The sequence below is a fragment of the Tetrao urogallus genome (assembly GCF_951394365.1).
Source record: "Tetrao urogallus genome assembly, chromosome: 4".
In the NCBI taxonomy this organism is placed as follows: Eukaryota; Metazoa; Chordata; class Aves; order Galliformes; family Phasianidae; genus Tetrao; species Tetrao urogallus.
In genome coordinates, this window is record NC_136817.1 from 31,201,968 (window position 1) to 31,228,699 (window position 26,732).

The 26,732-nt window shown below is 43.3% G+C and overlaps 1 protein-coding gene across 4 annotated transcripts in view; it reads right to left on the minus strand.

Moving 5' to 3' along the window:
• Nucleotides 1–369: 369 nt before the first annotated feature.
• EPHA5 (EPH receptor A5) overlaps nt 370–26,732 on the minus strand; it is a gene marked incomplete at both ends in the record, with an annotated part of 195,883 nt that continues 169,520 nt past the window's right edge. For all 4 annotated transcript variants that reach the window (XM_079535086.1, XM_079535085.1, XM_079535088.1 and 1 more), the window contains 6 exons: nt 370–475; nt 9,324–9,479; nt 12,499–12,692; nt 17,402–17,551; nt 20,638–20,847; nt 21,627–21,688. In XM_079535086.1, coding sequence (XP_079391212.1) covers nt 370–475; nt 9,324–9,479; nt 12,499–12,692; nt 17,402–17,551; nt 20,638–20,847; nt 21,627–21,688 — 878 coding nt within the window. The remainder of the gene's footprint in view (nt 476–9,323; nt 9,480–12,498; nt 12,693–17,401; nt 17,552–20,637; nt 20,848–21,626; nt 21,689–26,732) is intronic.

Here is a 26,732-nt window from a genome sequence, read left to right on the forward strand (position 1 = left end):
TGTAATTCAGTATATAAAGGTGCTATATATATATATATATCTCCCATGTATAGACAACATGTGGTGGGAAGGCTTGCTGTTGTCATCGCTGAAGCGCAAGAAATTGGTTAACCTCATGTACAGTAGATCCATTTCCATGTTCCATGCATGTTACATTTACTTCATGAAAATGAGGACACAAATAGGAAGAAAATGAAAACTTCAGTCAAACACTGCTTTATAAATGCTGTGGCAGAAGCCAGCGTCCTTCAGTTACAGAAATTTCTGTATTTCTGAATTTCCCTTTTTTCTTCTTTAGTCAAAATAAATCTCAGAGCTAGTATAGAAAGTGCAGGACCGACCACTCGAGGAAGTGACTTAAAAACCGAGTTACAATGGCACCATCCCATTCACCAACTGGACCTTCATCTCTTGAAGGCTGTTCATTATCTTCTTCTGGTGACCAACAAGTGTCACTCCCAGCCGCCTCAAATCCCTGTGGGAGAAAGCAGATGTTGGTTCCAGGGATTGTTCAGGCACATGCCGCCACACACACTACGCACCGCACGCGTCGATGCTGCTGCCAGCGCCTACCTCTTACCATCTGTGGCTCCCAAAGCCCTTTAAATAAGGAGGCACATTTAATTTTCCCAATTTTTTTAAATGGCTGACAACGTCTCAGAGAGGTGACATGGCTTGACCAAGATCATCTTGGTGACTAAGGGGAAAAGCTTGAAAGCAAAGTATTAGCATTGGCTTCAGCAAGGGACTCCACTACATGTATGAAGTCCTACTCCAAGAGAAAACCTGCGTAAGAAAATGTGTGTTGCAGTTTCCTCTTCTCCTGGGAGAGACTGGTATTTGATCTTGGATACGAGCAGCGAGGAGTAAGATCAATCCACACTTCCTTCCTCTTCAGATGAGGCAAAGCCAAAGATACACAAACCACAATCCTATTGCCTGCTCCTAGAGAGAGCTGAATGGCAAAAGCCTTAAGCACAGCTACCACCATTACGGCCTTCTAAAGTCAACATGAATTCATAACACAGCTCCCCTCTGAGCCTTCACAAATCTTGCTGAAGACACAGGCTTGACTATTTTGTGTGTGAGAATTCTAAAAGATAAAGGCATTTGTGTTGAGTCTGTCTAGCAGGGTGCCATTACAAGAAAGGTGTAACATACGACTAGGAAGAACAGTTGTCTTCTCAGAAATTTAGCTCTCTGAAATGTAGGTATCTAGATTAAGCTAATCGCCAAGTTTCTGTGAGAACTGTGAGAGAAGCACCTCCATGAGTTGATTTATCCCATTCAAAGTGTGGGATGAGTTGCTCCCTGATTAGATTTAATGACACAGCTAAAAGCCAGGTGGGGTGCCTCTCACACAGTGGGTTATGGCAGTGCAATTATACTGATTTCATTAAAGAGCGAAAATTGATAACAAAGAAATTGAAGGAATGACATTTGGAAGAAGGATCAAGACAGGTGCCTATATGTTTCCAACACGAGACATAGATTGTTAGGGAAGCAATTTGACTTAGACGAGACACGATGCTTCATCTGAAGACTTCCACCACAGAATTATGAGCTCCTTGTTTTTTACCTTCCAGCTGGACTGCATATAGTATGTTTTCAAAGAAGGGCTCTACTGTTTTGCCAATAAAGGTGTGAATCCCAGTGCTGCTGACACTAGTTTGTGGAGAGTATGCAGAAACATACAAGCCATTTAGAAGAAGGCTCTCCATTGAAAACTAGCGGGATGTCACCAGATCACCAGACACTCAGAATTGCAGCTCCCTGGTCCCTCCTGCTGTTCCCAGGAGCCCAGCCGCCACCTGAGACACTGGAAAACCTGGCCCACAGTGCACAGACGACTGCAGGTGAATGCGTGCAATGAACACCAGAATGCCATTACATAATGCATGTGAGCTAACCATCAAGGTGTCTTTCAGCAGATTTATATTCTGGACAGAAACTCCTGTGTAAACACAACCATCCACATCCAAAAATTACATAGATGAACACTTCAGAAAAACATCGTTTCTAATAAAAAACAATCCCGAGTGAAGGTTGATGTGTTAACACAAAAACCAGTTGAAGCCAAAAGCTAGATCTGTTCTCCATAGGATTGTTACACTTCTCAGCCTTTTGATTTGGAAAATCCCAGATTTTCTGCTCGAGGCTAAACACTACATTCCATCATCATACCCTTTTTCAGTGAAGCATCTCTCTGATGCATACTGGAAATCACAACACAATGGGTGCAGAGTAACAGAGGTCCATGAGACACATCAGCACACTCCTTACCTGGAAGAAAAGGCTGCAGCATCTGCAAAGGTGTCTACCTTCTCAGGGGGACATGCTTTCATTTCTACCTCCACTGAATTGTGAAACTAGTTCAGCAAGCGATCTTAATAATGAAGGAAAATGTAGTAATACTATTGTTCCATGCAATTTATTTTATGTACACAGCACAGTTGGAAGTTCACACCAAAGATAAAAAAAAAACAGTATAGGACCAGAATTTTAGAAGAGCCAACATCCATCTTCCCCCCTGCTGAATGCTGCTCTGCTGGTGCTCTTTGAAAGTTCAGCTATTTTTTTCAGGTATCTAAAAGTGCAAACTGAGCTCTTTTGAAAATCCAGCAACACATATTTCACATATGTACTGTTTCTGGTAATATCTCTCTGCTCTTGCATGTTACGCAGAAAAGCTAGCCTGAAACTATCAGCAAGGCATGTGTGTATTTGCATTTCATACACAGCTCAGTCAGTCTAGTGAGAAAAGGTCCATGCTCTCTGGCGCAGCAGCAGGCTTCCTCATCAAAAGGATCCAAGCACCATTTTCAGGTTTTCAGGGTACTCACTACAGAGTCTTTTTTCCTCATAGCATCCTGCATAACCCAATATCCTTGAGCAGTGCCTCATTGATTTAAGAGAGGCACAGACAGAGAGAAGAAAAACGAGTTTCTAGTTTCAATCCATTAGTTGCTCACCAGGAGATCTAATCTATTTTTTTGACTATTGAATACTGCTGAATGCGGAGCCACTGGCCAAAAGTGTGGGGACTCCTCAGAGAGGGGAAAAAGTGCTGTATGGTCATTTAGCTCTACAAAGACTGACCAAAAGCCTAATCCAGACAACAGCTCCTGAGCCAGATGCTCACCAAATATAAAATTGTCAGCTTTATTCAAAAGCTAACTTGCACTTTGCAAAGCCAGCAACAAAACTTTTGAGGGGAAAAAAAAAAAAAAAGCAGCAAAAAAGCCTCAAGAATGCAGGAGCTTTAATTCCCTTTTTCAAGTGTGACTTGCACCCTGTTGCAGCCTCCCATACATCCAGCGTCAAAGCACTGGACTAAAAGCAGTGGAAGACAGAAGCCAATTTAAAACAAAATTGGGAGAACATAACAGCCAGTTTGGAGACAAAATAGATTTCTTTGCTGAAGGTCCGCAACACAACTGTCCTAAAAATTCAGTCAAAGCTCATTGTTCCATTTTACCACAGTTAAATGGCAATTTCACTGGGCTCAGCTTCCCAGAGATGTATGGAAGCATATCTTCACAGGCTCTGCAAATGTCTGGGGGGTGACAGGAAAAGTGCAATTCCCTGCAAGAAAAGGCACATCTGAGACCTTGCAAATGGCACTTGCAGTCAGCATCCAGGCTACACCTTGCCATGCAAGTGACTCTACCCCAGTTGCTGGGTTTGCATGCGCTGATGTGGCAGCTGCATGGGCATTTCTTGAGGCTGTGAAGATAGGAGTACCCATATGTCATATTAAGCAGGTCTCCCTGCTTCCAAATACTTGACTTGCAGCAACAAGACAACTTTCAGTCCTGCTTCAGGAATAAGTTCGCCCTTCTCATTTCTTTCTTTCATGTAATGTGGAAAATAGAAACACACAGGAATTCAAATCACATGCTGACGCAGTACTACGAGGGCAACTTAAGATAACCAGAAAGCCAAGGAAATAAAGGGGAAAACAGGTATCGGCCCATTCCAAACAGCCTGTAAGCAGCTGCACACTTGCTTTTACCATGGCCTTATATGAAAGCCTGGCTTCAGTGTGCCAGTGACAATACAGTACTCCCTTAAATGCAATATCTTCCATTTGAAATAGTTGAATTCATGGTCTCCACGTTGTAAGAAATATATTTAAAACACTTTATTTACAAATAGAACTACTTATACACCATGGACCAATTTGTCAAACACAGTGTAGACTAGGACTGGATTGCCACATAAAATACAACACTCCTCACCACTCCGTTACTCATGCAACCAAAAGGGCCAGGTTCCTGAAATACCTCCATGGCTGGAAGCCATCAGCCTGCCAGAGATTATTTTGCATTTCATCTCCCACCCCAGCCATATTGTAGCACTTTCCTTCACACAGCGCAGCACTACACTGGCCCATGCAGACTGACACTACTCACAGAGTTAGCTGTCAGTTTGAAAGAGGGGAAAGAATAACCTCAAAGACCTTTAGAAGACACTAGGGAGAGAGGAATCCACTTGCAAGGGACCTTTGCACGAGATTAGGATCTTTCTTCTTTTAAGAGTTCATCTGCTCTTATTCGTTACTCCCATCCTATTTAATTATGACATGAGAATGGGTTTGTTCACAAGTGTATGCAGTATCACTATCCAGAACTGAGATTTTAGGTTAAGAATAAGTATCTAGAGCAGGTGAACTCTTAAATGTTCTTCATCCAGTATAACTTTTAATAAATAATTTATTTTATTTTATAAGAAAAAAATACAATGCAAAGCAACACATCACATATTATTACAAATATTCAGAGTTCTTCATCTAATAACAAACAACAGGGTGTCCTGAGATTCGGTGAGCACAGATCTTTCAAAAGGTATAAGTATGCAGTCCACATTTTGTTAGTAATTGGTCCAGTCAAATATCAGACTGAAACTCATGTCATGGATCTATCTATTCTTGAGTATTGTCCTGGTAAAGTTAATCTTGCAGTGGATTGAAAGAGCTCCAGACACACTCAAAGTCACTAGGTGGTCCACAAGTTTAAAGAGCAGGTCTGATCCACTGGAAAGGTTTCCTTCAAGTCTGATATCCAGTTGGAAAGAGGGGGTGGAGGGTGAGGCTCCACTTTTCACAAGGTGATTCATCCCTTTGCAAGAATTAGAGCTAAATGTAGAAATCACTCTTTGTTTGAAAACATACATTTTCAGGTCTTTGCTTAAGCAAGCAGAGCTCAGGACTTGGGGCGATATTATTCACAGTTTATAGCTTGTATAAGTTTTATCTTCAATAATTTGTCACAAGCACTACTCTTTTCTGGAGTAAAAGCATTAAGCATGACTTTGAACGAAGCAAGATGGTAACTGGGAGTTTGATTTGCATGCTAGGTGGGATTTTCAAAGAGTGCTGAACATCTACCATCTCAACCAGGTCCCCTAAAGAGGACACAAGCTGATCGCCTGCAGACACCAGTTCTGTCAGAATGCTATGGCCATCCCCTCTCTTACAGTACTAGTAGCTTTACCCAGGAGATTTTAAGAATTCTTTACACTCATTGTATTTTTTCAGTGTTTTCTGGTGGTGATTAATCAGTTCTCCCTTCTTCACCTAATTTCCATGTATTTCCTAAGCAGTTTCAATTTGGGGAATATCATTTTGGATGGTATTTGAAGGCAACCTCTTAAATTGTAAAGAATCTTTTACTCATGTCATTTGGGGAAAGAAAGCTAGTTGTAAATGTTCACATGTTCTTTTCACCTGATCCCCCCAAGTCCCAGCTCTGGAATATATTGAACAGTTGCCTCTATTAAAAAAAAAAACAAAAACAAAAACAAAAAACAAAAAACACCAAAAAAACAAAACAACAAACAAACAAGGAACATTTAGACTGAATTCTCATTTGCAGAGTACAAAATGTTTTGTTGTTTCCTCTTACAGGGAGAAAAATTAAAACCTCCAGAAACAACAAAACCCCAAATATATTAACCTTTAATGAACTTTGCTTGTTCCAATGTTTATTTCTTCCCCATAGCATCTCTGGAGAACACATGAAGCCTTCATTTGAGCCCCCACAGAAACCAACATTTCTCTCCCTTACTTTGTTGATTTCAAAGGCAATCTGCCAGTTTACATCAGAGCACACGGTTCAGCTCTTAAGTATGGGATAGCATTCCTCTGATGTCCCTGAAGTCTAAGGTGGTTTTTCCTTTTTTAATGGCTATGAGTCAGGCCTTCTGTCTTTTTTTTTTTTTTTTTTTTTTTTTTTTTTTTTTTTACTATGTCTGAGAGTAATCACAGAGGTGTTGATTTGGATGGCTTGTTAGCCTTTAATGAACCTTCCACAGTTTTCCCCTAAACAGACTCAGTTGGGGTCAAGATATCTTCACTAAGCCATAATTGCAATGCAAAGGTGCATGAGATGTTCAAGAACCAAGCCTGACTTATGCATCTCAAGGCAGCTGGGGGTGGGGTATTACAAGCATGGATAACTAGCTGGAACCAACTTTGAAAAGTTGATATAATTACCTTGAAATCAGCAGAACTTATCTGTATTTGCCAGGTAGGAATCTGATGGAGTTATGTGGTGCAGTGATATTTTTTTATATAAAGTGTGGTGCAGAAAGGAGCTTCACAGGCCATTTTAGGAGGTAAAATAGTAGTTTATGCACATTCTTCACAGTATGATCAGATAAGCTGGTGATGGCCACACCAACAGTCTCAGGGTTTGTTTTCAACCATGAGAATGAACAACTCCAGGTTAAACAGTGAGGACCCAATGATGGTTTTCTTGTACTACCTAGCATTAAACTAGCTGGAATACAGCCAACAGAGCTACCTGTGGGATACACCTTCATGGACAGTTTCGTTTCCCGCAAGACTGCTTCATGCAGCACCTCACCTAATACATGAGGTTGGAACTTTCCAGTGTTCTTGCCTTTTTTATTTTCAAGAGAAGTGAGTCAGTGAAATGCAAGATGGATTAATAAGATGTCTACTTTCATCTTCAAAAAAAATCCCCCAAGGCTCCCCAGACATCAGCTGTTCTGTATGACTCTACTGCTGTAAAAGCCTGGAAGAAAGCTGAAGCTCAGAACATGCCATCTTCATTGGGGACCAGTAAAGGACCAGAGCAGAATGACGTCTGTGCTACAGAGAACATCCTGGGACCCTGTGGAAGGGGTTTAGATACGGTTTGCAGCTGGTGAGGTTCCAGCATCTCTGACAGCTATAATGATACTTACAACAACTTGCCTTTTTTGGCTAGAACTATACAGAAAATGAATAACTGGACTCACTGTCAATCTGAAAAAACATTTCAGACTGCCTGAAAGGTATTTTGAAAAGACTTAAGGGGGGTTACTTCTGAAATTTTTGAAATACCAAACAGTAAATATAGAGGAATGTTTACATTTTAAAGTCAAATTAAACAGATCATTTCACAATCTGAACTACTACATCCAAGAAAAAGGTAGAAATCTGGCACAGCTGTAATAGTCCCTTCTATTATTTATAAATCACAGATGTGCAACCCAGGAAATACTTAATTATGTCATATCACAATGCACTGCACTTTGAGCGATTTGGGGGGGGATGCAGCCATTCCTCCAAAAGGTGATGTTAGCAATAGTTTTGTTAGTGTGCTGAGAAGAGGGATGCTAAGACCATATAAAGCTACATAGGTGGCAGAAATACCCACTGATTTGTAATTGTGCTCAACATTTTCTCTGATCAAACCAAGCCTTTCACTTTTGATCTAAGCATTTCTTTCAAAACACTTGAAATTACGTAAAGTTTTAAAAAGGAACAAATGGGAAGTTTTTGTAACACTTAGTTTTGTTCTTTGGTATGACTAATACAGCCAAACAGCAAAAAGCCTATGATGTATTTCAGACATTCTGCAGATTCTACTGGGACTTCCTTTGATTCTATGATTAAGGTGCCACATAAGAGGGGAATGCTCCCCTTTTGCTTTTCTCTTACGTTACTGCCTCTTCCTATCCTCATCACCCATCCTCTGGCTAGATCTTCCTGTCTGCCTTGGCAATGGACCTCAGTCAAAGTGTGTAGAGTCCAAATGCAGTACCAAATGCATGTAATAGTTTCAGGAATCCGAAAAAGGAACTAAAAAGAAATCTAAGGACCCTGGTTCCTTAGTCACTAGAAAAGACTTACTTTCTCACTTGGGGGTTCAAGCAAGTACCTGAAATTAGGCACGAGTAAGGGACAAATACAGGTCAAGTGGATGAAGTAGATAAAATCAGGGAGAGGAGAGATATTTTTGCACTCCATCCATACGCGACTTGTCCAATTAAACTGAAACTGAACTGTATAGGGGTGGTACCAACCTGCAACATGTGCAAAGGAACTCTCACCCTGAAGGGTGAGCTCCACAGCAAGCCCTGTAGCAGACAGGAAAAATGATGTGGTTCTCTAGGGTACTGGGATTTTTCCTGTTTTATTCCTAATCCTCTGCACTGATTCTGCCAGTGCACTGGTGATCAGCATGTGGTCAGAAGACTCACTACCTCTTCCAGAGAAGCACCAAGGATGGAGCATAATCTTTGCCATTCTGCCCCAATGTCTGTAACAACCTAAGCTCAAGTTAGTCCAGTCGCAAAGGCAGGCTTTAGGGCAAGTTTGATTAAGTGTCAGGAAGAAACTACAGACAATTACACATGACCAGCAATTAATGGTGGAGCACAACAAACCAGCAGCCTCGAGGCATTTATCAAATTGTTTCAGTGCTGTCGCCCTGACCACAGATATATCCAGGTGCAAAAACCAACAGCACACGCAGGAGGAGGAGTCCTGGCCAGGGACCTGTCCCTTAGAGCCACTGGTTTGTCGATGGTATTCAGTTGGCATCGGCTGCACCTACTCCTATTTCTACTGCAGTAATGTTGAAAACTGTTTCCATGCTTTTCTAGGCTTGACTGTGCAGTTAGCTACATCTGGATCAACTCTTCAAGCAGCTAATGCAGTGTAAAGCCAGTATACCTCAGAGGGGCCTCTATCTCCTATACATTTACTAGTAAGCTTATTTTTTTATTTATTGATAACCCTGAGTAATAAACTGCTGCTATGATGAGAGGACAGCTTGTCAATTATTCAAACTCAAGCATTAATTTCTGTGAGTAAAGATGCCAAAGTACTGGCTTGCCAGCGTAGTGACTGTAAGTTTTAGACTCGTCTGCACTTGTTATCATCAATACAGATACTAAAAGAGAAACGGATGACTGCAAACAAAGGGAAACGGTTTCCTTTCTTCAGTCTCCTCTCTACATATTTTTGAAGTTTGTTTTCCTCCCCAACTGCAATTACAAGAGGTGAAAATGATCTGGAAACTACTCACTCCAGGGTCACCTGAGCCACGGAATCCATTGAGCTGTATCCATTCTCCATGAAAATCTCGGTGTATCGGCCCATTTTGATGGCTTCCAGCCACTCACCCACTGACCTGTAGGCACCACTCCCCACTGGACTGTGTTCCACCAACAAATTTGATACTCTAAAGACAAAAGGAAAGACAGAGAAGTAAAAAGAATCAGTATCAAGATGTACCCAACATGACACAATTGCTCTTCTGTGGCATTTTGAGTAATTGCTGAATCCCAATTCCTCCTGTGGAGCTGTAATTTTTCTGACTCATTGGAACTTGTTGACTTTACCCTGGAAGTGCAGTGCAACTTAAATGAGGAGGAGAGAACCACATGCTTTTTGAGCTCTGTGTGGGATTTCCCAAATTTTCAGTTTTATCTCAGTTTTCAGAAAGAGTATCATAAAAGCTTTCAAAACTACCAACCATCTTAGTCAGCAGAATGAAAAGATCATGAAGAATTAATTAGGCAAGACTTCACAACGCATGGGCCACAAAGTTTCACCTGTAACCTCGCTTGCTTTTGAGTTGCTGCCATTGCTGGTGCACACTGCAAGTGGGAATTATCTGCTTCGACAGAGGAGCAGATTAATGTCCATCCCCGTTACCCCTCACACACAAGCAGGCTCCTTTTCCACAGCGCTCTCCCTGTCACTCTTACTTCAAGGTCTTCAGTTTCACTCTTCCTGCTCTGTTCTTCTCCTCTTTCTTTAAAGCTTATAATTAACTTAAAACAACCCAGAGACTGGAAACCGAAACCCAAATTACATTTCCCAGCAGCAGCCATCAGCGGCAGGCTGTTGTTAACACTTCAAGGGCTGCTCCCACAGTCAGGCCAGGATTTTGTATGCAGGCAGCATCCAAGAAGCCCTGCAGAGAGCAGCAATGCTCCAACCATGCGTCAGCCTCCTGGCGAGGCTCACGTTTTGTCCTGAAACCAGAGCGAGAATCCTGGCTCCTGCAGCCTCGCTCGGACCTCTGTGCAGCAACTGCTACCTGCTTGGTTCTGTCATGCAAAGAAGAAGCAATTCAGGCAAATAACAACCCTTTGCGACTCTAAAATCTGGCACAAGTAACCTGTGTTGTGAGCAGGCCCACCATGTCACTGATGATGCGCAGAGCACAAACAGACTTGTTCAAGGTCAGCCAGGAAAGCAACCAGATTTCTCCCGTTTTGTAAACCAAGGCGCATAGTTAACATAAGCCTTGCATAAAGATCATTACCCACAGGTAAAAACATTTGCTGGGTCAGCCTCTGACTGTGAGAATTATGCTTGAAAGATTTTCAACTCAAAGGAGAGCTAAGATTTTATATTGTTATAGCACTTCAGGAATCTTCATATATTTTATGATCACATTAGTATTATTTGTTTATTTAATAGCAATGCTGAAGGGTCCAATAAAATGTGAATACTTGCAGTACCAAGAGCATAATGGCTTCCCATAACATTTTATACACATGAGGAATTCAAAACTCCTAAGTAATCATAATGAGAAGTGGATTTTCAACACTAATGTCAGGAGGCACCTACTGATATGCATGCACTGTAATGTAGAGAGTGACTTCCTCCCTTATTTGCATTAATGAGAATTTCCATAAAGAATACATTACATATATTTAAAAAATCCTTTACAGCTGCTGCACTTCGAAATTATGATTCATTTGGAATTACTATGGTCTGGGCATGGAAATCTATGATTATAGAAACACAGCCCCAAAGCCTGGCTGTTCACATACTCCATGCACACAGAATATACCCACAGCACCTTTAAAAAGGAGAAGTTTGGAATTGCAAGGGCCTGTCAGTGGAATAAAATATCAGCAAAGTGTTTAACAGCCCAAGGAGATGGTTTACTGCCTATTTTAATCTTTTCTAGCCTAACAGGTTGATATAACAGTACATATCACCATGTAACTGGCCTTGAAAATGACTGTTCTCAACTGAAAATTAAAGAGAAACATCACATTTTGTGCTATCATAAACATGTTCCTGCAGGTTTGCTGGGGCTAACATTACAACTAATTGCTAATAAGAGTCTTTGTTCAATTTCTTATTCATGTGGCTAATGATGCATGTGAAATAGCCTGAACAATCAGATCTATTTTGTATTTAAAAATGAAACTATGTAAAGTTTTCATGTTTCTTCTCTTCCAGTGTGAGATGGAGATGTCACGCACTGGGACATGTTGTTCCTTTTATTTCATTTTTTTGTCCTCTGAGAATAAGTTTTTCTGATGGGCCTCTTCCAGCATTAATAAGGGAGCTCCACGGCCACCAGTCAGGTAAGCAGCAAGGATTTATATACATTACTCCTACATGAACATGCGAGAGACTGAGTGATTAGCAACACAGATGGCTCAGAAGTAATACTTGTGTGCTTACACTGAAATTACAAAAGCCTCTCCAAGACTCCAGTATGGTGGAGAGACTGCTACCAAAGCTCACTAAAAAAAAATTAATCTCTCCATTTTTTTTTTCTAAAGTGGAGTTTTATTTCTTGACACATACTTCCCTTATTTGTAGCTGTGTAGCTGCTGAAATCCACACTGAATTGCAGACTGGCTGCCTCATTCACTTAACGTGGTTTTAGCAAACTGCTTATGTACAACTCTTTGGGAATCACAGAGATTTCCTCACAATTACAAAAACTGTTGGAACTGGAGGTGGCAGCTAACACACCTGGGAATGCTTCTGGGAAGATGCACTTAGACATCCATGAGCTTTGCACATCCAACGTTTTCCCTGGAGACTTTCTCATTCGTATTACAAAGATAAAGTCAACAGGCAGATAATTTGAGCAGTGTTTACTATCTACTTCACAGACTCAGTCTTGCTCTCGCTCACCTTGGGGTAGAGCGCAGGTAGCTTTATCATAGACCTATAAATACTGCTGAAACTGCAGTTTCTAAAAGGCAGGCCACAGTAATTTTCTTTGCTGCAGTGGCTCTACATTTATAGAGTTACTGAATTGCTGACTGGCCTGCCAATTTAAACAGAGAAAGTTGGTTTTGGGAAAACTCTCTTGGACATAATGAAACGGAGGAACATCCACCTGCAAATGCATGTAGGCTAAAGAGAAATTCAACACCAGGAATCGGCATTCAGATAAGAATCTTTCTTTGAGAAATGGCTCTGGCCTGATTTTGTACCTGCTCGATGCATTAACCAACGTCTTCAAGCTGCTTGGGTTACGGATGAGCTTGTCCAACATGCTGACAATTTCATCAAACTTGGGCCTGCTGTTGCGGTCCTTCTGCCAGCAGTCAAGCATCAGCTGGTAGAGAGCAGCAGGGCAGTCCATGGGACTTGGCAGGCGATAGCCTTCCTCCACGGCTTTAATCACCTATGGGAAGTAAAACACAAGGCTGATGGGTTGCTTTTCTTCTCTCCCTCTTACCTTTTTCCCCCGAATATAAATCGGTTTAAATAGAGAACTCTGGGTCCAGCAATACGCTCACATACAACCAATCCCCCACCCTCTGCATATACGAGACAAATCAAGTAAACTCCATTATCTTTCACTGCTGCTATGGCATAGGTTGAATAATTGATTTTTAGTCACTGCAAAATGAGTCTAGAAATCCAATGTAACCAGAAGGTCAGATCTCAGGTTGCACTTGTTCAAAGCTCAGCTGAGGTCTGTAGGTCACACCAGAAAACTAGAGACTGTTCTTGTCTGCCAACAGCAGCTTATGGGGCTTTCTGGCATTGTCTTGCAGTACAGTGATTTTGTTTATTCAGATGTTGGCTTCTTTTTAAATGAAAAGGCATGTGCTCAACCACAGATTTGTATTACAGTAATAAAAGTCTGACTGTATTTCAAAAGAGACTTTGAATGCTAATTGATGGATGGATTCAAGGCAGAGGCAGAACAACCATCTCATATATCATTCAATACTGTCTGGGTTTAGTCGTTTCTTACTGTGTCCACGTTTCTGCCAGGAATTTAAAATGTCAGCCTAAGAGTATGTAAATTAAAAACAGGGGAAGTTTGTTGCACTGATTCCAAATACAAACCATCTATGGTTCTATATCCAAAACAAGTGATAAACACATGTGGTGCCTGCGCTCTGGAAAGGCAGAAATGAACAAATGAGGGCAGAATTGAATAAAGCAACTTGTTTTCCCTCATTTTGGACAGACTTACAGCAGGGCTTCTAGCCCAGTAGTTCCCATTTTGAACCCTTAGCAGCATTCAGGAGAACACAACTCTCATTTCAGGCCACAAGGGTCTGCGACCGTGTCAGCAGAGTCCGAGCGGCCCATCTTCACATCCTCTACTCCCAAGACTTACTGCCCAACAGAAGCTGGAAGCAGCTATTGCTGATGGTGAATACTGTGTGGAAAACCACAACGTTTCACTGCTTGACTCCAAGGACTGCCTCAAATACCATTCATTCTAGGCACTCTCACAATTTGAAAACATCTTGTGATTAAAAAAAATGCTCTATGGTTAGCATTGCACTCCTGGAGGCTCCAAAATTTAGGACCGCATGCATCATTTTCAAATCATCCTTCACCACTGAGTTTTTTGCCAAGTGGAATAGTCCCAGGCATGAACGGGGCTGGCTGAGCAGCGTTAGCAGAAACCTGGAACCCTCTAAGGACATATGTAGTAGAGAAGAAATGTTTCGAGGCTTTGTATTCTTCTCAAAGGATACTGAGCAGCCTGAATATCTGGTCCACAACACCTGCAATCCTTCTGTGCTCTGACAGAGGCTTATCTAAGGTTTCATCTGCGGGTGGAGCAGTTGCACCGCTCTCCACCCAACCTTTGTCTATAAAGTAATCTTGTCTACTGCTGGACTACTATACTGGCTTTTGCTCACAGCATCAAACACCAGGCCCACTATGCTGCACTATCTGCTTCGTCTATTCTTCACATCATGCATTTCAGCTGGTCCCTGGCCCTGGATTTACAACTGCCTTATAAAAAGTCTCTGTGTGGCACAGCTATGAGAAGATTATTTGCTGTATTTATAACAATAATGGATTTTCCTCCAGCTGTAGCAGAAAGAAAATAGTACCAGGACAGGTAGCAGACCATCTGGCACCAGCTCAGAATATCTGAACTACATCTGCAATGGGGTTATGCATGCTTTATATTCCGGGCAGTAACATCACAATCAATAGCATTAACTCAATTTACAGGATGTCATTCATTCTGGTGATACAATGTAAATGGTATCAAAATACTGCAAGGGCTGGGAGCTGATCTCTGCTTTTGCATCTGAAGGTGCCTTCAGGGTCTGGCTGTAACAGGAGTAAAAGAATGATGCAATAAAGACTAAGTCACTTGCAGCAACTGCAATACTTAGAGAAAAAAAAAAAAGGCAGATTTGCCATTTTGTTCATGGGTAAGTACTGCTTTTTAAGACTTGAAGAGCTAAAACTTGCATACGTGAGGAGACATGTTTGTCCCATTACTTTTTCTGGAGAAGCATTTATGTATTTAAGGATGGGATGACGACACTAGGGATTTTTGGAAGGTGAAAACCTGAGATAGTCTATCCTAGTAAACCAAGTAGCATTCATAGTCCCCTGTTTTCACAAAACTGCTACTGTGAAGACTAAAAAGCAACCACTACGATCATTTAACTTACCATCCTAAAACAGGTCACAAAATTCCCCTCAATTGCTGTACTGAGCCTTCTCTTGTGGTTCAAAACTTATTTTTAGAAAGCTGTGCAGTTATCAGCATGACTTTAAAACGTGGTTTGTAGCACTGAAGTTACAACACTGCCTGCTTTGTGGCACTGCACCCCCTCTACCACAGGGGAAACCAGCCTGGCTGAAACATGGTGAGAACCGTTTTGCTCACTGCTGACTGTGCCTGCACATAACATGCTTTAATTATAAACCACACAAAAAACTCTTGTGCAATGGAGTCTGAAATTCACGTGAGCAGAGCTCACCAGACCTCCACCAATGCTACATCTAACACTGATGATTCTTCTGCCAACACAAGCAGGGGAGGAAAAAAGAAAGACAATGGGCCTTTAGGGGATGAAAGAAGGAGGAATAAATACAAGGAGAAATATTTTTCTGCCACAGCACTGAGTTAAATTTTCTAGACTGCCACCATTGAGACATTTACTGTCTGCACATGCTACAGGGAGAAAAAGAACCCAAGCAAAACCTGATCAGGAACTGATGCTCATGAACATCTCACCAGTGTTCTGCTTTCTACTGTCAAAGAAAGCGCTTCCCCAGCCAACTCTCCTCAGATGTGAAATTCACCTTATGACCAGAGGATGGACAAGGTGGTATTTATTTTAATTCAACAGTTCTGCAAATTGTTGGTGCTGACAGTGTTACTAACCTGACAAGGGATTCCCCTGGCCACAGAGCGTTATCTCACTGGCACCAGCCCGAATCTTGGCCTGACATTTACTGAACATCTGTACTACACTGGTGCATCAGCATTAGATAGTTAGAGTGTTTAGTGTGTCTGAAAAAGCTCAGCTCTAAATTGCTGCATTCTCCATCCAGGGTACAGAAGAAAGCCTTCGTATTTGATACAAAGGGATAAATCCCTGAGTAGATACATGCCGCTTTACCAAACTCCCTACAAACATGACAACCTCAGTGGTGTAGAAGCAGTGGGGCATTCATGCCAAACAACACTTGTCGCCCTGGCAAGCACGGCAGTGTTAGCATCTCAAAGGCACCACTTGTTTTCTTGCCTGGGCTGGAGGTGAGCAGTCAAGACGAGACAGCATGGCAGGCAGTCACATTCACCAATGGCAGAGGCACGCAGACAAAACAGAGGAGACACAGACAGCTCAGCCAGAGCCTCTGCTGCCAGCAAAACAGCAGAATGTCAAAGGGACAGAGACACTGCTCAAAATGAATTAAAATACATATATGTAGGAAAAAAAGGATGAAACATGAAGTGTTGTGTTTGTGACTGAGGAAGTTCATGGCAGAGCAAGGCTGTTTGTCCATTCAGCCAGTGGCATCACTTCCCCAGATGTGGAGATGGAGAATCAAAGCAGCAGTGATGAGAAAGGGCTCTTTGCCATATGCAGAATCGCTGCATTTTCCTCCACCACAGAGTTGCTTTGGGGCCTGGTGTGCTGCTGCATGGTGCCCCCTGCTCATGCACAAGATGGCATCCTGAGAGACTTCCAGATCTCATACTTCTCAGAGATGTGAATAGGAAGAAGCAGCCCAGGAAAATCTGGCAAATTCAGGCTTAATTTTTTTTTTTTTTTAGCTTTAGACAGATGCATGTGGTGAACTCAGGGTACAAAGAAGTCTTGCAGTAAGAACACGAGATCCTTACGCAGTGTGGGACAAGAACTAGAGTAAGGAGGGTGGCAGTGTCCCCAGGCATGTTTAGGGGTGCGTCTGAGAGTGACCCTGAAGTCAAAGCCTTGAGGAGGTGCTGGGGCCCAGGAGCAAGATGACACACCTTAAGCGCAAGCAAATGAGCACAAGAAAATGAGAGCTTGCATTAACACAGACTTACAGACTTTCACAATTAGAGAAAGCAAAGGATGAGAGAGAAAGAAAAGAAAAAAAAAGGTGCAGAACCACGTTCTCGAGATCAGCAATGCAAGGATGACTGAGATGCAGCTCTCCGTGCTGCCATTTTGGACTGCTATCACTTGATCAAATCACACAGCTTTTGTACAGCAAAACAAGCCCTTACCATGATTCTCCTGAGTTTCTGCTTTACATGGCAGCAGGGGTTTGAACACACAATTGAAATGCTGCCAGTTATCAGCATCTATCCCCTGGCAGACCTTTGTCATTAAGCAGAGCAGGGACAGTCTCCAGCTCTAACAGCATTAGTGAAGCTCCAGCAGGCTTCCACGGGAACCAGGCTTGCCTCTGTGCAGACACATTTCCCTCTGCACACAGCCTGCTCTGGGCTGCTGCAAAAACAGAGCATCCCATCAAATGGGAGGACTGCTTAGGTCTGGCACGGGGAGAAAGACATTTTTACAGTGGCTGTCCTCTCCTGTCCCCATCCTCCCTCTCTGATTGCAGAATGAAGACTAAACCCTCAAGTCCCTCCACGTGGCAGCTCCCACACGTGCTTACATCTTGGTTTGTCATTTCCCAGTAAGGTCTCTCGCCATAGGACATCACTTCCCACATCACAATGCCATAGCTCCACACATCGCTGGCTGATGTGAATTTGCGGAAGGCAATTGCTTCAGGTGCCGTCCATCGGATGGGGATCTTCCCTCCCTGCAATGAGAAGGGATAAAAAAAAAATACAGATTGCAGAAGAGGGCAGATAGCATACAAAAGAGGACAAAACAGCACTCCTTAGAGCACTGAGGGATGTTATCTTCTCTCTGGAAAGAGACATCGAATTTTAAAGTAAATCTGTTTGACAGCATGGGGCCCCTTTCCACATTATCTCAGCCCATAAGCATTTGTAGGCTGCCTACTAATTGGCTGTCCTGAAGGTTTGTTGTTTGAATGCTGTTTGAATGCTGGGACATGTATAGGATCAACATCTCAATTATGTTGCACTGGTTGGTAGGGGAATACAGTTCCTCCATTTCTAAGAGCGAGCGGGGGAGGAACAGACAGCTCTGAAGCCGGGGAAGACTTTGATCTAATGAGAGCTTCATGCAAATTGCTGCGGAAGTAATGCCTTTTTTTTCCCCTCAATGCAGTCCCAATCCTGCAGAGAGATCTGCACAGTGGGCACAGAAATCTGTGCACGCAAAGACCTGCCTGCCTGGCCTTGGCTGCGGGACTGAAAACGATGTCACCTCCCACAGATCACTGTGGTTTATCTTTTATTGCATTTATTTTACAAATACTATTACTCTAGCACAGGGAGAGCTGTCAAATGCTCTTTGGTATTTCCTTTTCCTCTTTTTGATTTTAGGAATCAAACTTCAGACCAGCTCTGAGAGAAGGAAGGGGGGAAGGGGAGTTTGGATTAAGAAATACTTTTCTCATTGGGTTTAAAGACTTGTCTCCCTTGATATATATCAAAATATATCTTACTGTGAAGTCCTTTCCTCTGTGCTGAGCTGCATGTTGGAAAATCTCCTCGAATGTCCCCTAATGCTGTTTGTTATTAGAAAAAGGTAGAATTTGGAACACATTTAAAAAGCAAATTAGAAAAGTTCCTTCTTCCAATAATTATTTATTCACAGGCTTATCAGTGCATGCCTTAAGTGAAGGGCCAGATTCTCTGCAGTGCCAATTAGCACACAGCAGCAAGTTGCAGTCACAGCAGAGCTGGATGAGAGCCCTTCAGCCCACAGGGAAGCCCTGGTCCAGCAGTGCTCTGAGCTCCATCATGGGACTGTGACTGCCAAGAGCTGAAAAGCCTCTCCCAAATAGCAAAATCTTTCCAGGACGGGGGAATGTGACCCAGGGAGCTCCCATCACAATACCCATGGAAAAATGTGTTAATAATAATGTGTTGGAGCATGCCAACCTGACACGCTGTTGGAAGCTTTCTCCAGGACCTGTGATGCTGGGAATGGGTGCTGCCCACCTGCCTGACACAGGTGAACTGATGCCCAGAATGGATGATTCCTGCCACAGGCTGGAGCAGTCCTTTCTCAAGTTTGGGAAAATTAGTGTTGATGAGGAAGGTGGTAAACACATCACATTAGCAAAAGACATTATGTGCTTGCCAGTTTTAAGAGTTGAACTGTCCAGGAGACCACTATGGGCGCCACTCTTGGTCCTTCTGACCTTAGGTATTCACCAAAGATGGCAAAATACAGCTGGGAGTACAGCAGCTTTAGAAAGTTTGTTATTTGACTCTGGTGCCCAACACAAAACCTCTAAGTTATGAGACTGCCAATTAAGTTCTGCTTTATTTGGCCATTCTTGCTTCTAAGGTATAGACTGATCCAATACTGATTAGCTGACAACATCTGGTCAAACACTCATACCTAGTTTTGAGCCTGTGGACTTGTAGAAACCTCTTTGCCAAACGGCCTGACTACCAAAATGTGTCAGGAAGCACATTTTTCTTGGACTCAGTCTGTTCAGTATTCCCATATGTGGTGCTCAGGGACATGATCTAGCAGTGGGTTCTTAGAGTAACGGTAGTATGGTTAGGTTGTAGTTGGACTTGATCTTGAGGGTCTTTTCCATCCTGAGCAATTCTATGATTACAGAATCACAGAATCGTAGGGGTCGGAAGGGACCTCCAGAGATCATCAAGTCCAACCCCCCTGCCAAAGCAGGTTCCCTACACCAGGTCACACAAGTAGGTGTCCAGGCAGGTCTTGAATATCTCCAGAGAAGGAGACTCCACAGCCTCCCTGGGCAGCCTGTTCCAGTGCTCCATCACCCTCACATTTGTGCAGAACTTCCTATGCTCCAGTTTCCGGCCGTTTCCCCTTCTCCTGTCTCCACACACTGCTGAAAAGAGTCTGGCCTCGCCACTCTGCCCCCCACACCTTAGATATTTATATATCTGGATCAGGTCCCCTCTCAGTCTGCTTTTCTCAAGGCTGAACAGACCCAGTTCACTCAGCCTTTCTTCATAGGAGAGATGCTCCAGGCCCCTCACCATCTTTGTGGCCCTCCGCTGGACTCTTTCCAAGAGATCCCTGTCTTTTTTGTACTGGGGAGCCCAGAACTGGACGCAGTACTCCAGATGAGGCCTCACCAGGGCAGAGCAGAGGGGGAGGATCACCTCCCTCGACCTGCTGGCCACGCTCTTTTTAATGCATCCCAGGATGCCATTGGCCCTCTCAGCCACAAGGGCACACTGCTGGCTCATGGCCAACCTGTTCATCCACCAGGACACCCAGGTCCCTCTCTGCAGAGCTCCTCTCCAGCAGGTCATCCCCCAACCTGTACTGGTGCATGCAATTATTCCTCCCCAGATGCAAGACTCTACACTTGCTTTTGTTAAACCTCATCTGGTTTCTTACTGCCCAGCTCTCCAGCCTGTCCAGGTCTCGCTGAATGGCAGCACAGCCTTCAGGTGTGTCAGCCAATCCTCCCAACTTCGTATCATCAGCAAACTTGCTGAGGGTGGCCACTATCCCCTCATCCAGGTCATTGATGAAGATGTTGAACAAGACCAGAACCAGCACCAACCCCTGAGGAACACCGCTAGTTACAGGTCTCCAACCGGACAATGATGGCACCGCCAACGACAACCCTCTGTGCTCTGTGCCAGTCAGCCAGTTCTCGACCCACCTCACTGTCCACTCATCTCTCCCACACTTCCTCAGCTTTGTTATAAGGATATTGTGGAATACAGTATCAAAAGCCTTGCTGAAATCAAGGTAGACTACATCCACTGCTCAATTCTATGCTGATTCTATGATATAACTCACCCTGGTAGTATACGCTGCTTCAGGATCGTCTTCTAGGACTCTGGAGAGGCCAAAGTCGGACACCTTGCAGACTAAGTTGCTGTTGATGAGGATATTCCTGGCAGCAAGGTCTCTGTGTACGTAACCCATGTCAGACAGGTACTTCATCCCTGATGCGATGCCTCGCAGCATCCCGACCAGCTGAATGACCGTGAACTGCCCATCGTTCTTCTGCAAAGGGAAGGAGACATTTGATCAGATGAAAGTCTCTGCACCCTCAGCATTGCACGTGCACAAATAAAAATGCAAAGGCGAGTCTCTAGGGAAGAAAAACAGGGAAATTAATAATTCATTACTCTCATGCTCTGACCATGAAGCTTTTCAAAGTTTCATTGTTTGGATAAGCATCTCTAGAGACAAAGCTAAGGAAATGTAGTTCTTTTAACTGGAGATCAAGCAACGAGCTATTTCCAATGGTGACTGATGAAAAGATTGCTTCAGGGAGAGAACATGTATAAAAACACCAGGACGGACTATCTCTGAATCAGCCGACTGAGAGGCGCCAAGTTGCTTATAAATCCTACCTGCAAAAGTCCACGTGTCAATATTTGGGGCAGGAGCTCTCCCCATGCTACTACACTGCATTTCTAACCATTTCCTCCGTCTTCTCAAGGAGGTCTCATGAAAAGCTTTGACATTGCCTGGTTTTTGCCACGATGCAATACGGATGTGTCAAGAAGTTTGGCAGGATGAATGAGTCCACACAGCACTCTGCTCTTTAGAACAAACACAACATGCTACAGTTTACTGTTATCTGCTTGTATCAGTGCGTGAACCATGTCTTCACGAGACTGCATGAATACAGACCAAGCAGATAACTGAGCTAATTCTGTCTCCAGACTGCAGTAATGGCTGGACCAGCACCCAGCAAACATTTTTGTTGATATTAACTTTCTGCAAAGAACACAAACTTAATCCTAGCCCCCCTGGAGCAAGTCTCTAAGCATTACCTTTAAAAATGTATCCAGAGAACCATTTTCCATGTATTCCGTTACTATCATTACAGGTTTGCCTGGAAAAAAAAACAAACAAGTGTGCAAGATTGTTAGTAGCAATTTATTAAAAACAACAACAACAACAACAACAACAAAAATCAAGTCGTTTCATAATGTTTCTGAATGTGAATATGTAGTCACGCAATAGTAAATCTAAACTGAGCAGCCACTGGATCCACAGGATGATCACACTTCTTGCCCACATGTACACAGAGACAGGGGGATCAAGGAAGGGAAGAAACGGTGACCCCGAATCATGGATGGGGAGCAAATCCTAGAGTGTTTAGATGGCTTTTGTGAAAGAGGTTACAAGCTGAACTCTCATAGTCCTGACAGCTGCCCCAGCAGAGCCAATACTATAGCCTCCACACTCTGAAGTAACTGCACGAGCCCAACGGGAGCAACCAGAATGATCTGAAGTCTCTATCTGAGTGTGATAATCATCAAGGCTAGGAAAGGATGGGATTACATCCTGTGTATTTCAAGAAATCCCATGTGACCATCCCCGTAAGTACATCTGAAATATGAAAAGGAATATTAGTGCTGCAGGACAAAAGCAAATAAGCACAGAGCGAGTGGCAGTGGAAATTAGGAGGTTTCAGTGTACAAGAAGAACAAAGCTGTCAATCAGCCCCCCAGAACGGGATCAGATGCCCTTTCTCCAGCTCCACGCTGACCTCTGTGCATCCCACTCCTGGTGGATGTGCTGGGACACCCACTGCTCCCTGGTGCCGGCACGGAGCTCCTACTCCCTCCTTTGGCTACAGCCCAGAGTGGAGGGCACAGCCTGCCGTGGGGCAGATGTTGGGTTAATACCAGTGCCGAGTCTGCATGCAGGGAAGCACCAGCAGCCTGACTGCAATTACAATTTCAGGAAGCTCTTTGCTGTGCTGATTCTTTTTCACCTTCCCTAAATAATAACAAGATCTCTTCCCAAGATGTGTACTGTATTGATTCAGTGAAGTAGTTAGAAAAAAAAAAAAGGATCAAAACAAAAGTTCTTAACAAAAGACCTGGCCTCCTATTGTTGACAGGAATAATAATGTTTTTCGAAATCCATTTGATTAATTTTCATGCCCGAGTCATTTTAATGGTAATTATATATATAGTTTTTGCTCAGTTTTTATATCTAATTTCTCGCTAGCTTGCCACAGTAGCATAGCAATAATTAATGTGGTGTGCTCCAGCCCTTATAAATTCAATGAAATCTTATAAGAACATGTAAATTATTTTTTATTTAAATCAATTTGCATTAGCTAGCATGAAGCACAGACAAAAGAGGAGCTGTCAGTTATTTGTAAAGTGCATTATAAGTGTCTTTTGTTGAAACGATCAACGAGAGCTGCCACATGTCATAACACGCACACGGAGGTAAATGCTCTTAAAATCAGTTCATATTCTACCATTAAGACCGATCTTAATCTTCCCACTTTCCCACTATGTTAACCATTTGCCTAATTTACTGTTTAATTATCTACATAATAAAGATAATTGTGAACTTGTCAATCAGAACTCTTGCCGTTGTGCAGATCCTACCTATGTAGCAAAAGGGACTTGCACTGCTTCCATTTTTTCAGCTCTTATCGCAGCTATTGTCTGAGCTCAGAGCTTGCCAGAAGTATTATTTTTGAAATGAGAGCTGCACCCTGGGGCCAGGAATAATAATATCATGTGTCCCAAACACTGCAAGCTTTGTCTTCAAGGATGGCAGACTTGAGTCCGTGCAGAGCTCAATGCACAGAATGGACCCTGTGATTGTGGAGGAAAATCCCACATACACACTCTCTTTTTACACTAAAAAAGCATTCTGGGATTGCATGAACACAGCATGGTGATGCATGTAGATAGCAGAGCCAGAGAGGGAAGTGCTGGCACTGGTGCCAGAACAGTTGCAGCCAGCCACATGGACGTGAACTTTCAAATGCACGTCTGCTTCTTACAAAAAAGTGTGCCCCTGCTCTCAACAGTGCAGATTCCCATTATGTTAGTTTTCAAAAGATAATGGGGTTCTTTTATTTGTTCTGTTTTCAGTGGGGAAAAAAAGAGAAGCAGTGAAGTGAAGATGCTGCTGTTTGACTGTATGTGCGTTGGCAAGGTGTTTCTCTGCATCACTGATGAGTGATTTAAGGTAAAACCTGGATTCTTTAAGCCACCTGTCATACAATCTCCACAGAGAGCATGCTGCCATTTCTGATGTGCCCAGTCTAATGAGTTGCTGCAAAGCGACTGCAGGATAGGGCCCTTATCTCTGACACATAAAGGCAGCACTGCAGCGAGACTGGCATCTCATCACCCCACTGCCCCGAGGGACCTCCTGCAGGATCCCACCTTGGGTTTCCATCTGAGAAAATAAAAGATCTCTGCACTTATGTTTCATTATCTGACAGCCGCAGGTTGACACTAATTGTGAAATAAATTAGTCCCGTATCCAAGAGCATGGAAATAAGGACACAAACAGAGTAACTTTTAACCAAAGTAAATTAAAAGTAAACACTGGCCCTTTTAATGTGCTGGTCTGATTCTCTCTCAGCAGGGCTCCCTCCCGCTGGTGGTTCGGGGCCATAAAATGCGTGCAGATGTCATTCCTACCCATGTACACATTGTCAGAGCAATGAAATGGAATGCTAATGAAAGAGGGACTGCTGCCTCTGTAAAGCAGAAATAGCTAAGGGCTTGTCTGCATGGGCACAATGAAGACCATTAATCCAAGTTATCTAAAGGTGGGCATTTGAAGTAATTAGTTAAATGGCATTGAGGCTATGCATGAATATTCTCATTCAAAATTAAGAACGGACTAATTCAGTTTCACTTAATTTACTTCTGAACTAAATCAGGATGCATCAAAGATGTTTCACACTAAAGTTCCGAATCTACGATAGGGCAGCGACTCAGTTGCTAAATGGGAAGAGAAGTTAAAAAGTACTCAGAGATAGCATCATAGTCTGGGATTTATAAAATTGTTTTGGTACATTCAAAGTCCATTTGCTCCAAGTCCAATTTAGAAGTTGCTCTGCTCCAGTGAGGAGAAAAAGGGTTCCTGACCCCTCCCTGAAAAGCTGCCACAGTTCATATGGAAAACTTCAGTCTACTTTGGAAGAGGACTGGAGAAGAGGTGGGCTGAGTAACTGCTGAGTCTCCCCTCCTCAGGCTCAATGAAAACTGAATTAAATAAGCAAACGTAATGTGTAAAGGAGAACAGCTCCAGCAGCACTAATGGAGGAAGAGCTACCTGAGATATAAGCTGGGGGCTAAGGACCTCGGGAGGGAGACAGCACTCCCAAACACCCATCCTGGTTTTGGGATTACATGTTTGCAAAGGAAACACCTACAGGTACAGACATTAGAGGGCACTGGCCAGAAGAACTCAGGGCACAGAGTCGGCAGAGCCATCTCCTCAGTTTCTAGGGCTCAGACCCCTGCAGGCAGCCAACAACTGGATCTACCCTGCCTCGGATACCTCAACCTCTGGAAACCTGGGAAAGTGAAGCACTCCTTCCTTCTCTGCACTGTTTTTTGCCTCATCTTTGAGAAAAGCATCTGAAATCCAGAGCCACCAGTTGTTCAACACTGTTGCACTGCCTCCAACACAACACAACAGCCAGGTCATATGGTTGCACTTACTGCCTTTCTCAGCTCCCCTTTGCCAATTATTCCCAGCTCAGTTCCCAGAACAAATCCAGAGCTCTTAAGCTGTAAAGCCCTCAGCACTACCACAGCCTTTGAATCCGATGGCTCCTTTAAGCAAAACCTGCTTGCTGGGGAGAGCCACATCTTCTCTCTAAGTGAGAATCCCACCCATCTGGCCATGACAGCAGAAAGACTCATACCCATGTCAGCAGCAGCTTTTATGGCTGTGAGAACATCACTCACTTCCTGCCCAACAGCCCTCATCCCTACAGGGCTAGAAATGGGCACTTTCCGTCCAGGAAAGACTGATGTGGTGAGGCTCAGCCATTTGCCCTTTCATATTCTCCTAAACATCGAAAGCTTCAGACCTTAACGTGCACCCCTTGTCCCATACAGGCCTCTCCATTTATTTGGTTCTTTCCACTTAAAGCACTCAGCTGAGTGTACAGGGTCAGACTATCATATGCTGCTTTGATGGGCTCACAAGTGGACGTGCCCCTCAGATCAGGACACACAGCAAGGACATACTCCTGGGGTAGAACTGTTGCACAGGCTGTGACTCTGAGAAAGCACACACATCGGTGCCAAATTCATCCCCTACTTTTTCTCCCCCGCCTTTATAAAATTTATTTGTAAGAGAAATCTATTTTTGTTCATTTTTTTTCTTAAAAGTTTTGGGAAATACGATTTCAAAGAAAAAAGCAAGACAAGGCTCTTGACTGCAAACTAGAATCAATTCAGAGGATGATATGATGATATTAACAGGACAGACAGCCAATGTCGGCATCTTCTTCACTGTAACTCTGAGAAAGAGCTGAATCTGGAGAAGATGCCTTTAGTGAATGATGGTTGGTGCTAACAGCAGCCATGTGCCCCAGATACCAGCACTTCAGTGGTAGTGGTAAGTTCCAACATTACCAGTCATAAAGGCAAAAGGGGTTTCCGCCATTCACACTTGGGAGGCTAGCATCTCTCAGGCTAGCTAAAAATTTCCCCAAACACTTGAAATATAATTTTAATTGAAGGAGTTGTTACCCACAAAAAAACCTTTGATGCAAATAATTTAGCCACACTTATTTCTATCTGGCAAATATCGGGCTGAAATAAAGCACACTGTGAAATGCTAGAGAGAACCCATAGGTCTGTTTGTGGGAAGACATGCATGCACACTCTCACTCCTCCAGATCCTCTAAAGCTTCCAGTCAGAAGAGCAATGACACCTCTGCACTTTTTCTGCACTCTCACCTCAGCTAACTTCCATTCTTGCTCACATCCCCTGTGAGCAATCATGAGGTCCCATCATGACCCTCTGCCACCACTTTGCTTCAGAGGCTTCTCAAAATAAGATGGCTGGAAATCATTTGGTTTGGCTACCCAGTCTTTTGATAGCAAAATTCTCTACCTTTCTCTGTCAGAAAAATCTCTCTCTACGTC